This window comes from Anabrus simplex, chromosome 6, assembly GCF_040414725.1.
Source record: "Anabrus simplex isolate iqAnaSimp1 chromosome 6, ASM4041472v1, whole genome shotgun sequence".
Classification (NCBI taxonomy): domain Eukaryota; kingdom Metazoa; phylum Arthropoda; class Insecta; order Orthoptera; family Tettigoniidae; genus Anabrus; species Anabrus simplex.
The window spans coordinates 111,979,854-111,997,309 of NC_090270.1; the positions used below are offsets into that span (position 1 = coordinate 111,979,854).

At 39.9% G+C, this 17,456-nt stretch overlaps 1 protein-coding gene across 1 annotated transcript in view; it reads right to left on the reverse strand.

Annotated features, from left to right (window-relative positions):
• The window catches only part of LOC136875885 (uncharacterized), a 156,571-nt gene that overhangs the window by 24,096 nt on the left and 115,019 nt on the right, over nucleotides 1-17,456 (reverse strand). Inside the window, exon 3 of the mRNA XM_068228239.1 lies at nucleotides 984-1,331. Within this exon, the coding sequence (XP_068084340.1) occupies nucleotides 984-1,331 (348 nt within the window). The remainder of the gene's footprint in view (nucleotides 1-983; nucleotides 1,332-17,456) is intronic.

The window sequence follows — 17,456 nt, forward strand, 5'->3', positions numbered from 1 at the left end:
TTAAATATGTTTGCTGCGACATAAACCTTCAGGCCATGCCCCCGAAAAAACCTATAGGTTTATTTACTGTATAGCTTTTTCCATGTTAAGAAAAAGGTATTGCTCTGCTCAACACCATCACGGGAAAATGGCAGCACATACATTTTTGAAATTCAGTATTTAAGTTCCAGACAAAAAGCGGAAGAAATTAAGCTATAAGTTCATTTTGTGAACTAAAGGGGACGGGGTGTTTACAGGGGCTATTTTTGATTTGTACGGAATCAGATGTAAACTACGGCACATAAAATACTTCAGTATTGAAGTGCACGGCAAATTGGGGGAGGAAACAGACAAATAATTTTTATGGGCTCGAGAGATGAGGGATGCATTTTAATTGAATTTAATATTTTTTTCCAGGCAATAAAGGCTAGAAAACCGACGCAAATAAATAAATACTGTAGATGACTCTACAAAAGATCACATTATTAATGTTAAAGGAAGAAATCACACACGTAGGCTTATCGCATAACTCTCACTCAAAATAAGATTTAAAGCCTAAAAACACACACAACAAATAAATACTATAGACGACTTCACTACAGAAGTGAGCTGCCGGCGGTTCACAGAGTGAGAGACTACACGAGGCTGGTACCACAGCAACACAGAAGAAGGAAAATGAAGGAAGGCAACGAAGCGATGGCTGTTCCTGCCACTGTGCTTCCTCCCTACAAATGTATTTATGAAAAAGAAAATGTTATGTAGTCATTTTAATAACTCGCAGGTAAAAACGTCTCATCCTTTTTATCTATCTTTCATAATGCATTACTAAGTGCAGTACAATATCCCTTAATCACGAGGAATTATGGGTGTCTCAGAGGGGGGTGTGTTCACTTCTTGTAAGGTCCATAAGAGCAATACTGTTTTCTTAACGTGGAATGAGCTATAATACAGAAAGTTCACCTCCATAACGAAAAGATAAATGGTAAATTTCAGACGTCCCTTACCCCGATATCCCAGCGACCTTGTTGTTCCTGTTGCAGACGTGGACCAGCGCCATGATGACGAAGATAAAGGCGAAGTTTACAGCACACGTTATAGCTATGATGAGCAGCACCTCGTTGGTGTTGTAACAAGTATCATGTCGTTCCAGACGGCGCGCAGGGGCGGTTGGAGCAGGGGTGGTAGACGAGGACGTCGGGACGGCTGTGGTCGGCGGTGTCGTCGGGACGGCCACGGGCTTGCGCCGGCTCTTGCTGTGGCGTACCTTGTGATGTGGTGGGGTCGGCGCCTCGGTGACGGGACTCTCATCTGTCAGCCACTGTAGAACGCGTTGGTGTCTAGGTCCAGACATTCTGTGGAAAGAAGTACAGCTTGACTTACAGTCTGACAACCAGCTTACTACTTTAACATACACTACCAAAAAAAATGCCATAAAGTGGGGTAAGAAATATTCTACAAATAATAATAATAATAATAATAATAATAATAATAATAATAATAATAATAATAATAATAATAATAATAATAATAATAATAATAATAATAATAAGAGATTTGATGTTTAGTGAAGCGACGAGTATATTCTAGCTCGGACAGCAGTCGTGTTCCTTTTTTTTTTTTTTGCTATCTGCTTTACGTCACTCCGACACAGATAGGTCTTATGGCGACGATGGGAGAGGAAAGGCCTAGGAATGGGAAGGAAGCGGCCGTGGCCTTAATTAAGGTACAGCCCCAGCATTTGCCTGGTGTGAAAATGGGAAACCACGGAAAACCATCTTCAGGGCTGCCGACAGTGGGGTTCGAACCCACTATCTTCCGGATGCGAACTCACAGCTGCGCGTTCCTAACCGCACGGCACGAGATTCGCATAAGCATTAGGAACTCAGCCTCTCAGAACCGCTAAAAAAATTGATGTTACTCCCGTTACAGTAAGAGAGAGTTGGTTACCGACACATCTTACTCGACAAATTTGTTTGCATTCTAACCTATTACTGTCTAAACACCGGGCTATAATAATAATAATAATAATAATAATAATAATAATAATAATAATAATAATAATAATAATAATAATAATAATAATAATAAGTCCCCACAAAGGAACCATAATTTAAATTTCAACTATTGCGAATATTGAAGTATTCAAGATCCTGAGACCTTTTTAATCGTGAAATTAATAACGTTTCGCCCCAGTGTGGCAGCGGCCTCGTCAGTTGTACAGTGATAGTGCACGATGGGAGATAAGTATCTCCGGTTGTATAAATATCTGTCTTTTGCTTTTATATCAAAATACTAAGTACCCAGAAGGCAACCATAGATTAATTTCAACGATCCAGTGCTCTGTCACCGCATTATCTTACGAAGGAGGCTTTCAGTTGAGTCTCAACGGTGCACTAGCCATCAGCATCGCGGAAAAGTGTGGCAATCCAACTTACGGACTCACCTTCCCACTAGGGTGGAAAGATAACAATTTCACGATTGGAAAGGCCTGAAGAGCCCAGCATATCAATACTAATCTTATTTTAACTTAATCTGATCAATTGTTATATCGATTTTGAGAGATGGCAGGTTGTCAAATTTTTATCGTGGAAGAAACCTTCAATTTGTTGAAAGGCAACGGTACGGAGCTCTCACATTCAAACAGCCTCAATTGGCGCACTGCCAGCGACGTCAGCGTAGAACAAACCCGCAATCTTCGGGACATTAGGATACTGACTAACGACTGCATCACAAACAAACAAACAAACAAACAAACAAACAAACAAACAAACAAACAAACAAACAAACAAACAAACAAACAAACAAACAAACAAACAAACAAACAAACAAACAAACACATACAAGAATGAATGAATAAATAAATAGTTATTTTGCCGGGAGCATTATACGCCTCAGAAACTACATCTCTAGGAGGCCTCTAAAATTGATGAAACTGGAAATCAAGAACAAAAAAATCGTTAGGATAACACATGGTCCCACTCATGTAAATGGCATATGGATTAAAAGATATACTACAGACCTGTACACAGCAACAGGTAAGTTAACGTAGGAGACGCTTGAAATTCTATGGTTACATCTGTAGAATGGAGAATAATAGATTGGCTACAATTGTATTAACTATAATTAATTCAAAGAAGGTCAAGGTCAGCTGGTTAGAAAAATTAAGCAGGATTTAGAAGAGATAAACACTACATACGATACCATACAATCGTAAAGTCTTGGGAATTCTGGTTGCAAAACACACATTCGTGAAAAAAAAATACCACTGGAAACCGGCCGAGAGAAGAATGGAAAAAACACCACAGTGAATTCATGAAGAGATTTTGGAAGAATAAGAAGAATAAGAAGAAGCATTCAAACCAAGCTAACAAGTTCAACGTGCTCTTAAATTGGGCATAACGAAGAAAGAAGAAGAAACAAGGTTAAATTCAAACTATGCACTTGATTTGTACCGTGAAATTCTATTATACACTACACATTATTGTCACTCTTGTTCGTGAAATATTCCGGCAATATTTCATCACTAATATTACAAAGTCACTTTTGATCTATAATTTATATGTTCCAAACACTGAGCGCCAGTTTTGGTACAACTTGTATTTACCGCAGTTCCGTGGTTGAGTGTAGGACGGACAAGCATTTTGCCGCGCTGTGGTTGTAATTCGCCGATGAATATGCGACACATCACTCTATTCTCACGGATGAGATGCAAACGCACGGTTGGTAAATAATCATTGAAACAGAGAACACCTTTAGCGTCCACATCTCCCGTTGCATAAGCAGGGCGGTGTGTATTCACAAACGACTAAGCAAACTATGTGTAATGGCCTTTCTGTATGTTGTATCAACATCGCTGTAATTTGTAACTGGCCTGAGTGTCATGTTTATAAGAGATACCAGTGACGATACCTAGGGAGGCATTTGAATTAGATTAGAGTTGGAATGTATAAGTGCATTTACTTCCATGTTTTGTCAACAGAAAATTGTGAATAAATCAATTGTATTAATTTTATATTTAATTTAAAATAAAACAAGGGACAAAATTTAAGAAAACATCAAAGAGTGAGCAAAGCAAATATCTCTCAGACAACATCTCTCCGTCCATGGACTCGTGATCGGTGCTCGAGGCACAATCCCTAAATTTCTTGTACAGCAGTGGGATTCTCTTGGTCTTAAACGGACACGACTTCACGACATCGCTATCACCGCAGTACGAGGTTCAATAACCATACTGTGCAATCATCTATATAGCATCTGATGAGCTGTACATCATGATATGCTCCAAATTTATTTCTCAGTCTTGTGATTGTTGTTATTTATATTTATATTCTAGCAAATTCACTGGGGGTTTGGAAGACATAATTGTTGTAGTAGATATACTTTGTCCACGTGACAGCCTCCTCATGGGGGAAGTTGTATTAATAAATATGTGTAATACTGTATACTTGAATAATAAGTACCTTACCAGATTAAAGTTTGAAGTTACTTGTCCAGACAAATCTACTCTACTAAAAGTTTGCAACAGGACTGTACACCGCCACTACTACTTAACGTGTATTTAGATGCCTAATTACGAAAATAGTCCAGGAAATGTGGTCTCACGGGAAACTCATTGAGCCAAAACCTACGTAGAAATTAAGTTTCCCCCATTTCATTTCTTGTAAAGTAAACTCATTTGGCCGGAAAATATGATCATGTGTGACAGATCTATGACGTAGCAATCATATACCGGCCGGACAAGTCCGCCTGGTGTCAGCAGCGCAGCAGCAGTGGCTCGAAGTGGCGGCTCGTATTCATTCTCCCACCACCTGCGAGGTTCGGTCTGCAATGAAGTTTCTATGGAAATTGCGATGGGCCAATGAAACCAAGAGGCGTGAAATGCTCAGTACAGGTGTTGTGCTGATCCATGGTAAAGCTCGCCTTCATACGGTTCAGTGCTCAACGACTGTTCTGGAACAGTTTGGCTGGGAGGTGTTTGACCATCCAGTGATTTTCATCTTTTCTTGGACCTCAAGAAATTCCTATCCTCCTGTCAACATTTTCATATGGGAAAAGAGCTCAAGACGAATGTCACATACTGGTTCCATTCCCAGGAAGCAGACTGCTACGATACCAGCATACAAAAGTTGATCCCACGATATAACAAGTGTCTCAATTCTGGTGGTGATTATGTCGAAAAATGGTTCCATAATTGCTGTATCGGGTGCCAATAAAATTTCTCATATAACTACTACTACTACTACTACTACTACTACTACTACTACTACTACTACTACTAATAATAATAATAATAATAATGTTACTTGTTTTACGTCCCACTAACTACTTTTTTGCTGTATCGGGTGCCAATAAAATTTCTCATATAACTAATAATAATAATAATAATAATAATAATGTTATTTGTTTTACGTCCCACTAACTACTTTTTAAGGTCTTCGGAGAAGCCAAGGTGCCGGAATTTAGTCCCGCGGGAGTTCTTTTACGTGCCAGTAAATCTACCGACACGGGGCTGTCGTATTTGAGCACCTTCAAATACCACCGGATTGAGCCAGGATCGAACCTGCCAAGTTGGGGTTAGAAGGCCAGCGCCTTAACCGTCTGAGCCACTCAGCCCGGCACTCATATAACTATGTTGTCATTTTTTAAAAAGGGAAATTTAATTTCTGAATGGCCCTCGTGTTTTATACATCATTTACTGTTTGCGGACTACCAAGTGATTATGATCAAAGGTATTAAAATGCTTTATATGTGGTGACGAGAAAATAAATTGAGGAATACAGACAGCGCGGACTGACTGTGGGTATTTGAGTAAAACGTAGTATCTCTCTTTGAAGACAAATACGGAAGGAATGTTACAGATCGGAAATGAGGACATTAAGACAATCAACACATTCAAATATTTGGAATAAATAATTAAGGCTGATGACACAAGTTCATCTGAAATGGAGAGAAAATTAAATGAGGGCAGGAAAAAAGTTGGGTCACCAAATTTATTATTATAGAGTTTCAAAACAAAACAAAACAATGAAGCACATCTGCAGTTTCGTGGTGCAGTATATTTTGCTGTATGGAGCATTAATATGGACAACAAACAGACAATCAGCGAACACAGTAATTATTATCCATCGAAGTGGCTTTCTATAGAAGTGCAGCTAGAAAGTCAATATTGGATCAAATAAGCAACATAAAAATCAGAGAAATCATGGACGTAAAGAAAAATGTTCTTGATTAAGGAAAGGAGATTAAGATGGTTCGGACATGTGAAAGAAGATGTCAGATGAGATTTTCCCCAAGTTAATGCTAAATTGGGAAACTGAGGGCAACAGAAAACGGGGGAACCCTAGGGGACAGTGAATGGACAGTGTACGAAGGAGCATAGTTAAAAAAGGTTTAAGTGAGGAAGAAACAGAAGGTTGATAATTGTGGAAGAGTCAGGTGTATAGACCGATGAGTTGTATGAAAAATACTGTAAGGTAGAAAACTCCTAATTTTCTTCCTCCACCGCCTTACCCACATACTGGTGAGGCCACGGGCGCGAACTGTGTTGCACATGCGTCTTACGGCGTTTACGTATTAGGGCCGTATGCCCTTCTTGACGCCCACCCCATTTGATGTTAAGTATTCATTCTTATTCTTTGAGAAATTTAGTCTAATGACTGGTTTGCCTCTGCGATGAGTCTTTTCCAACTGGGTCGGTCCTGTGCAGTGCGTTTTGCGTCTGCATAGCTCCGGCATCCTGAGTTCACAAGAAATGTCATCATGAATGTCTTTCTTGGTCTTCCACGAGGGCGTTTCCTTGGTAATTTACCTTCCAAAATTTCCATCAACACATTCCTATGTCGAAGCCTACGTCCCATCCAAGAAAGTTCTCTCTTCATAATCTGACTGAACAGCTGTCTCTTTTCTTGGACTATGTTCAGTACCTCAGTGTTGTTGTTCTTCTCCACCCAACTTATCCATTGAAGCCCACGCCAACACCACATCTCAAAGGCTTCTTGGTTAACGTCCAGGTCGAAGCACACAGTGATTCTCATCTCTTTGGGCGGATGGGAAGCCTTGGAAATTTATTCTGCACGCTCAAGATAACGTCAAATATTATGTTTTTTCGAAACTATTTTTGAAGGAAATTGAAGTTTTCTCAGCACAATTGAAACGCAAATTATGAGGATGGGATATGATAATTTTGAGATAATTTTTCTAGATGCTATATCTGAATTAAGAAGACCAAGTCGACTTCGTGTAACAGGCGTGTCAGAGGGAATGCTAAGCTGCGGACCCCATGGATTGGTGGACAAGGAGTGGTATGAATAACGCCATGAGCATTTCATGCCTTAAAATAAAATATTCAATTATTCTGAAAGTAAGATTATGATGGTTTTATTTTGTGAATAGAGTGGATCATTTAAAAAAATGTAAAATCACATGAATTAAGGAAATGCTTGGTTAGCATCCCAATGTTGCACAAGACTTCAACGTAGTCGGATTATGTATAAAACAGAGCGACACAGAGGAGACCGAGTCATTTATTTACGGATTACTGGAGCAGCCTCCACGGTATTTCTGTCGGAGTGTTCAATGAGCCGCGATACTTATAAAAATTCGGCCTGTCTCCAACATAAGAACTGTAATTATCAACGAGGAGTTGAACTCGGCCTAATTTATGTGAAGGTCCCACCCTTGTAAATTTCCAGGCGGTGGAGTGCCGATTCTTTATTTATTTCAACCAGCAAAGTAACAAACTTTATCCTAATATCTCGAAGTACATAAAAAAATTCCGCCAGCATCGATAACGGAAATGAGATAGAATTTTATTGACATGTTGAAAAAATTAAACCCTTGGCGTAACAGCCGCGAAGGGCCTTGGCCTACCAAGCAACCGCTGCTCAGCCCGGAGGCCTGCAGATTATGAGGTGTCGCGTGGTCAGCACGGCGAATCCTCTCGGCCATTATTTTTGGCTTTCTCGATCGGGACTGCCATCTCAAAGTAAGATAGCTCCTCAATTCTAATCACGTAGGCTGAGTGGACCTCGAACCAGCTCTCAGATCCAGGTAAAAATCCCTGACTGGCCGGAAATCGAACCCGGGGGCTCCGGTTAAGAGGCAGGCACGTACCCCTACACCGCGTGGCCGGCGATAAGTTGGAAGAGCGAACGTGCCGTAAAGTCGGATTTTCACCCATCACCAACAAGATGTTAAAATCGTCTAGACCGGGTCTGACAAGATAAAATTGTGTTATATGTGGAAACAAACCTCTTCCTATCGGTCAAAAGCTCTCAGTTCATTAGCCATATGGTGCGATAACGGAATATGTGTGCGGAAGTTTTGCGGGGCAGCAAGAAGGAAATACGGAACGAAGTCGTTTCAAACGAAATAAAGTGAAGTGTTTAATGTCAATTATATGGTAGCCCTAAATATAATATTGTATCTTGTTGTAAATAAAATTCTGAAGATAGTGTTGAAATGAACAGTGCGTCAAGAATGGTCGCAATGCGCTTGAGTACGGCCAAATACTAAATTCCGAGGTTGTCGCGAGATGAAGGAAAGGGTGGGATTTACAAAAAAAACAAACAAAAAAAAAAGCCTTTGCACCTATCAAATCACGTAATTGAAAGGGTATAATTTGTTGTATTTAATGTCCGGGTTTTTCTTTATATTCCAGTGGCTAAGGAAATGTCACACTTCAATTTTTAAAATGTATATATCTCCGTTATGGGATAAGAAAATTAGGAAAGTTTGATATTGAGAATTTGTACTTGCAGAGTGGAGTAAGTTGAATATAAGCTGTGCCCAGAAAGTGTATTTTGTCTTTAGGGTTGTATCAGATGTTAACTAAATAATAATAATAATCGCCAATAAAATGTTTTTCCTTTGCGCGAAGAGATTTGAGAAGCTCCGATACATTCCCGCATGATGTTCTCGGTCCCCCAGAATCCGATGACCGAGAAAACCTAGTATGAGTACTAGGGTCTGGGGTAGTAGTATCATTAACTGACGTTGCCATCATGCTAGTAAGTTGAAGATAATGGGGAGATTGATCTTTGTCAATCTCATAGTTACAACTAAGGTATTGAGCCTCAGAGGTTGCCTCAAAATGTTTTCTGGCTGTGCCTGTTTTTGGTCCGCGAGAAGTATTTTATTTCCCTCAAGCCCTCCGGACAAGTCCGACGAGCCCCCCGATCCGCCACCTGCGACGCGCCCGATAGGGGAACAGGCAAAAACCCCCACGGGCACTTTATGCATCTGAAACACTGATCATTGGCGGCAGGTCACAAATGAAAAGCATTGAGAAACAAGAGAGGACAATTCTCAGAAAAATCCTAGGACCAAAGTTCGAAAATGTAATTTGGATGAAAAAGAAACCACACGAAATTTTTCAATTCACAGAAACAATCACAGATACCATCAGAAAGAGACAACTAAAATTCTACGGACCCCTACACAGAATGGATAACAACAGGCTGACAAAGAAAATTCTAAATCTAGCTCTAACCCTGAAAATCCGCAACAATTGGTTAGCAGAAATTCATGAAGATCTACAAGAAATGGGTATTGAGGACGAAACCATTCAAATTAGAATGAAATTTAGAAGCTTAGTAAACAAACATAAATTTGCAGAGAAACCAACAAGAAAAATACAGGCTGGACAAAAACACGCAGAAAGGAACACAGTGAAAAAATGTAGAGATATTGGAAAGAAAAGAAGAAGAAACATTGTGCAAAATAAGGTCAAACGCGCTCCACAGTTGGGCACAACGAATCAAAAAAAAAATGAAATAATCGCCACGTTAAGAATGAATAATTGTAAAACAAGTCGGTTATCTCATAGTATCTACGAGTAAAACAAATTAGTTTGACATAAATTTCTGGGTTTTAAAGCCCAAATTTAAGTGCAGAATGTCAGAAGCTACAATCATTAGTTGATACTGATCTGTGGTATTGTTGTACAATGGGAAGTGTGTTCAGCCAAAATTGCTTTATTGCTGTCGAACATGTTCTTTAAGTGCTTTGTGCAGTTTAAGATAGTGTCCAGGAAAAGCTATGAAATGCCTCTGGATTTTTGTGAATTTTGTGTTTCTCAGAATGTTCAGGAAGGGCCATATTGTGTCACTTGTAGATTTTCGAGATTGCCTGAGGAGTTATTTGGATTCATTGGTTCGGAATTTAAGTAAATTCTGTAGGCCCATGTGGTTAAGTGGCAGGGTTTGGTTCCTGGCTGACTATATTGACGTCCACTGTCGGGATGAGAGTCAATATAGAAGAAATTGTCTTTCTTTGATTTATTTGAAAGTCTTTTTGCTTTGGGAATGATTTCTTTATATCCTACGCTTAAGATTCACACATTGAGTTTGGTAAACATGGCATCCGTTAAACCTTAGATAATAGAGGGTAGGACAGAGATACCTATGGCAGTATCTTATGGGCTTGAAAGTGCATACTATGCTTTCGATATTCACTTCAACTGAAGTTTTACAGCAAATCCAAGGCTCACCTGCTAGTTTTTGTAACATTCTTTTCAAGGACAGCAGAGTTGGAGTAGAACGCCAAATTATGTTGAATTTTTCCGTTATAGCATACAATATCTAAAGCTTACACAAGAGGTTGTGGGCAAAGTACTTATCAATCAATCAATCAATCAATCAATCAATCAATCAATCAATCAATCAATCAATCAATCAATCAATCAATCAATCAATCAATCAATCAATCAATCAATCAATCAATCAATCAATCAATCAATCAATCAATCAATCAATCAATCAATCAATCAATCAATCAATCAATCAATCAATCAATCAATCAATCAATCAATCAATCAATCAATCAATCAATCAATCAATCAATCAATCAATCAATCAATCAATCAATCAATCAATCAATCAATCAATCAATCAATCAATCAATCAATCAATCAATCAATCAATCAATCAATCAATCAATCAATCAATCAATCAATCAATCAATCAATCAATCAATCAATCAATCAATCAATCAATCAATCAATCAATCAATCAATCAATCAATCAATCAATCAATCAATCAATCAATCAATCAATCAATCAATCAATCAATCAATCAATCAATCAATCAATCAATCAATCAATCAATCAATCAATCAATCAATCAATCAATCAATCAATCAATCAATCAATCAATCAATCAATCAATCAATCAATCAATCAATCAATCAATCAATCAATCAATCAATCAATCAATCAATCAATCAATCAATCAATCAATCAATCAATCAATCAATCAATCAATCAATCAATCAATCAATCAATCAATCAATCAATCAATCAATCAATCAATCAATCAATCAATCAATCAATCAATCAATCAATCAATCAATCAATCAATCAATCAATCAATCAATCAATCAATCAATCAATCAATCAATCAATCAATCAATCAATCAATCAATCAATCAATCAATCAATCAATCAATCAATCAATCAATCAATCAATCAATCAATCAATCAATCAATCAATCAATCAATCAATCAATCAATCAATCAATCAATCAATCAATCAATCAATCAATCAATCAATCAATCAATCAATCAATCAATCAATCAATCAATCAATCAATCAATCAATCAATCAATCAATCAATCAATCAATCAATCAATCAATCAATCAATCAATCAATCAATCAATCAATCAATCAATCAATCAATCAATCAATCAATCAATCAATCAATCAATCAATCAATCAATCAATCAATCAATCAATCAATCAATCAATCAATCAATCAATCAATCAATCAATCAATCAATCAATCAATCAATCAATCAATCAATCAATCAATCAATCAATCAATCAATCAATCAATCAATCAATCAATCAATCAATCAATCAATCAATCAATCAATCAATCTACAGTTAGGCTATTGCTCAGGTGGCAGATTCCCGAACGACTTTACCTAGTGTTTTTATAAATAATTCCACTCCCGTATTTCTGTTCCCATAAATGAATGTCTGCCGCAATTTGACCTCTTTAATTTCTGCGAATTCTTGGAGGTAATAAAAATCTAGCTATTGAAGTGAAGTTCAAAGATTTAATGCTTTATGAAGCACAATTTATTGTCTCCTGTTTTGTCTAGAGAATTTGCTTCACAACATCAAAGAAGATGTTCCAACACGTTTCTCCGCGTTTTCACGGCCATTTATGGACGATTTCTAGTTTTTCAAAAAGTATTACACTTTTTTAGGAAGTTCTGATGCATAGCTGAAAGTTCCTTGTCTGGGCAGTTAGTATGTTTTTATCAACAGTTGCACACAAACTGAGGGTATGTGAGGTACATCTGAACTACACGGGTAAATGTTGTGCATGGCGATGTACCATGGGAAGCTCTTCAGCTTTGCTGAGTGCAAGATCTTGGCCCAATACTACATATTCGGAACCACCTGTGTCGCTGTCAATACTGATAACATCATATTGCTCATTATTAAGGTTCGGAAGTTGAGGAAAGGTCATATTTCTTTCCCGAGCTCATTTTGTCTGAATTGAGCCAATTCAAATGTGAAATAGTGTGACATTTGAAAGAGGAAGGTTCACAAAAGCGCAACAAAAACAACAGCTCTAAAGCTAAACTCTGCGCATCCATTTCTTTCCAATTCACACGCGACACCCCATGAAACGATTTCTACGGCAAGAAACCTGCGGCAGTGCCCTCGAAGTAGCCCCTGCACCCAACACTTTCTTTTCTCCTTGAGGTGAAGTAGGATTGCCACTTAAATCGATATCGGTTTCATTCCCTGGACGTGAGAGTCGAAGCAAACGAATTTCTCGTGTAAATTAACAATTCAAAACAGCGAAGCGTAGCGATAAAAATGTCTCCCTCTTGTAACATACGCAACAGCTATGGTAATGGGTAGAATTTAAAAAAGTAAGTAATTATTTTTCTTCCCTTTTTGTTTTAGACAATACGCAGGGACAAATATAATTATAATAATGATGCAGCGCTTTACGGTTAGCTTATTATTTAGCTCTCCTACTCATTACAGAAATGAATAATTTAGTTTCTCAGCTCTACAACAGCATTCTATGCGCCGTGAGAGATATTTTTAATTTTCTCCTCTGTAATAACGTGGAATCTGGGAGTTTAGATTGTATGCCTAACAATACAGTGAGCTTCTTGAATGCCATTTCAAGAGAGTGATTCAGAAGAATCTTATTTGCCTAAAACGCGTATAAAATCTTGTTATGCAAATCATTAAGAGACGAGGTAAGTAAAATTAGGAATCCTCTCCGACTTAGGTGGTTCTTCCATCGATATGAATTTCTTCAAATTGGTCTATGTTTTTGTCTTTAACACCTGCAATCATAGGGTTAAATTATTCTCCTACCTGTTCTTCTTTCCTGATGTTTTTCCCAATTACCCGGTGTCGGCACCAATGTGGATAACGTTCCGTGTTTTACGTTATTTGTTATTGCTCTGAAGACGATTCTGGTCGCAGGAAAGAAACGCGTCAGCAAATTATAAACATTGCGCGACTAATATCTCCAAATTGATATTGTGTGTATCAAGACGATCACAAAAGCTTGGCCCTCGAGACAGAAGAATTAACCACACGAGGCTAAAATCTCCAGTCCGTCCTGGAAAGCAACCCGGGACTCTATGAACCGAGGACCACAACCATAACTATTCAGTAACGGAAATGAACAATTATGGTATTAGCAATGAATATACACTGACTTAGCAAATGTCATGAGATATTCACCTAATAGCGTGTGGGGCCTCCTCTGGCCCAGCGAACTGCAGTGAGATGCCGTGGAATTGAGTCGACAAGTCCCTGGTAGTCCTCTGGACGCAGCTGACACCAAATCGTTTGCAGAGCGGCCGCCAATGCTGGTCTGTTCGTGGGTGCAGGATCCGTGGCACGGAGGCTGCGTTCCAGGACATCCCAGCTATGCTCGATAGGGTTCATATCGGGGCTCCTCGGTGGCCATGGCAGTCGTTGGAACTCCGCTGCATGTTCCTGGAACCATTCTCGGGCGACATGGGAGCGATGTAGCGGCGCGTTATCATCTTGAAACAGCGCAGAACCGTCTGGGCGCTGGAAGGCCAAAAATGGGTGGAGATGGTCTCCGAGCAGCTCAACATACCGCGTACCATTCAAAGTCTCTTCCAGAACAACTAGGGGGCCCATTCCATACCAGGAAAATGCACCCCAGACCATAACAGAGACACCAGCGCCCTGGACCACACCTTCGAGGCAGGCGGGATCCATCGCTTCATGTGGTCTGTGCCATACACGGTGCCTTGCATCGGCATGGTGCAGTTGAAATCGTGATTCATCCGACCATATCACGTTACGCCATTGTTCCAGTGTCTATCCCTGGTGACTGGCGACAAATGCGCGTCGTTGTGCCCGATGACGTTGGGTTAACAGTGGCAACCGTGTGCGGCGCCGGCTCCCCTACCCCATAGAACCCATGTTCCTACGGATTGTCCACTGGGAGACGTGTCTAGCACGGCCTGTGTTGAATTGAGCCGTGATTTGTTGCACGGTTGCCCGTCTGTCACTATTGACAATCCGTCTCAGATGTCGCCGGTCACGGTCATCGAGGGTGGCTGGACGGCCGGTCGTTCGTCTGTTGTGGACGGTGACACCCGCATTCAACCATTCAAGATACACCCTGGACACGGTTGATCGTGTGAAGCCGAATTCCAGCACCACTTCCGAAATCGCACTTCACATCCGTCGGGCACCGACCACCATACCCCGTTCGAACGGTGTCAGCTCACGACGACGTTCCATGTTACACCTGTCACATGCACAGCCACTGCTCACAAGGTTTCCTATACAACCGCCGCTGGCACAGGGGGCGTGTGGTGCGCAGACAACACACCTGCGGATCAGTGCTCCGCTATCCCATGACGTTTGCTCAGTCAGTGTATATATCTGGTATGATATCTGGGTGTATGTCATATACCACGGTATTGTACCGGTTACGACCTGTACATAAGTATTTTTTGAGCATAAGTTACGTTTATTTACCACGCGTAATGTTCCGAGCGCGGATGGTTTGTCTACCAACAGCGAGGACCAGCTAGCGAAGTGTATAACGACTGTGAGCTGTGACGTAGCCACAGGGGCTAGCTAGGCCGCCCGCTCGTCTCAACACGTGTTGCCAGCCTTGACTGGTATTTTTTGGATTCCACGTCACTTGTTCTAGTGAGTTCGATGGAGAAAATTTGGAAATTTCTATAATAATTGTGCTAGAGAGTCGAGCGATATGTCATCTTGTTTGGGATCACCTAAACGTCCCAATGCTCGAGTTTCAAGCAAATCCATCGAGGGATTCGGGAGATATTTAATCAAACCGTATTATGACGTAGACATACCGGATTGAATAAAAAGGGGACCTACTGTAGCCTATACACACAGTCTCAGCTGAGTAGTCAGCGAGGACACTCTTGCTGCTACTATCATCGTGGAACTCTGTCATTATACCAGTGTGGGAAGACGATTCTTCCAAGTTTTATCAAGTGGACTCATAAGACTTCGAGTGTGGTAGAAATTTTTCTAAGTCTTCGTAATTGAACTTGGAATATTTACAAGTGTTCATTGAATGGACTTGTATCATTTACGTGTCATCGAAGTTGGAATTTTTCTAAGTGTTAACTAAATGGACTTGTATTATTTCCATGGGTTCGAGACCCGAATTCTTCTAAGTGTTCACTGAACATTATTTACGTGTCTTCGAAGTTGGAATTTTTCTAAGTGTTAACTGAATGGACTTGTATTATTTACGCGTCTTCGAAGCTGGAATTTTTCTAAGTGTTCACTGAACGGACTTGTATTATTTACGCGTAAACGAGATTGGAACTTTTCTAAGTGTTCGTAAAATGGACTTGTGTTTTTTACGTGGAATATTTGCAACTGTTGAGGAACTCATTCTTGTAATAGACAGTGATTGATTAACATTGCTAGTGATGAACTTTAACTTTCCAACGGCTTTGAACAGAGTTAGGATTTCACTTGCATTTACTCAAAGACTTGTACATTTGCCAGTGTTGGTTTAAAAGACTTATAAATTTCGTCAGTGAATTTATTTATGTGAATGGACTTGTGTTTTCGTCAGTGGTCACTCAAAGACTTTATGAATTTCACCAGTGATTAACTTTAAATATATTCAGACTTCCAAGTGAATGGACTTGTATTTTTTCGTTCGAGTTTAGGCAAAGACTTGCACCTTCGCCAGTAATGAACTTTGAGTTTAACTATAATTTCACAAGAAGGGACTTGTGTTTTTTCATTGCCAAAAGTGATACAGAGAAGGGGATCTTCCTAGTGATGAACTCTAAAATTATTAATACCACTCATATCATTTTAGGAGTGTTGGAAGTCTTGATGTACAATTATCAAGATCTCTGCTTATAAGTTGATCATCCAAGGTGTTCATGGACTCAGTGCTACTAGTGACCTTGGGAACATCAATCCTCTCAGTCTCATTGGGCTGAGGTAGTACATGACTATCTACAACATCGCCTCACAGTCTAGCTCGAGCGGTCGAGGAGAGAGGTTGTGTAGAGCAGTGCGTGCGGTGAATATGGTTGGCATCGAGCAATACCGGGCCGCTATTGGCAAATGGCAGGCGAAACGGAAGAAGGAGAACAAGAATGGAATGGTGACAAGTAAGGACGGATTAAAAATGAGTGAAACGGTGCTGGTAGTGGCAGTGGTAGCGGTGCTACTGGTTATTGGGGGGGGGGGGTGGAATTAAACCCAGGCCCAAATACCAGTGGAAAATATAACACAGAGGATTTGGCCGCACTCAGGGTGGTTGTGAGTGAAGTCTTGCAGGAGAAATGCCAGTGGGAGAAACTGCAGGAAATAAAGGACATGATGGAGGAGCAGAGGAAGGAGATAGGCAACATGAAGAAATGGCTGGAAACGAGGACGGAGGAATCAAGTAGAAGAGTTGACAATAATGAGAAAGAAATCGAGTTATTGAGAGGGGAAGTGAAATATTTGAAAGAGGAGATGATGAGGATGAAGAAAGAAGGGGAGGAGTACAAGCAGGAGAGATGGAAGAAAGGCATATTTATATATGGAGTTGAGGAAGATGTGAGGGAGGACAAGTTGGAACTGATAGGCAAGGTGATCGAAGTTATACGTGATCCAATGAAGATAGATTTCGGTTATGGTGACATAGACGATGTAGAGAGAATTGGTAAAACTAAAGGACGGAGGCCAATTAGGGTAAAATTTTTATCTACCCTAATGGCAGAAATTGTGGTAGGTAACAGTAAGAATTTACAGGGACAGAAAATAAGTGTGAAAAGAGACATGGGAAGAGAAGGAAGTGACAATATGAGGATCTTGAATAGGCACCTATGGAGAGCGAGGAACCAGGGGCTAAAGGCCCGAATAAGAGGTCTGAGGTTGGAGGTGACGAACGGGAGATGGGTTAGAGTACATTCAGTGACGAAGCTAAAGGAGATGGACGAAAACGAGAGGGTTC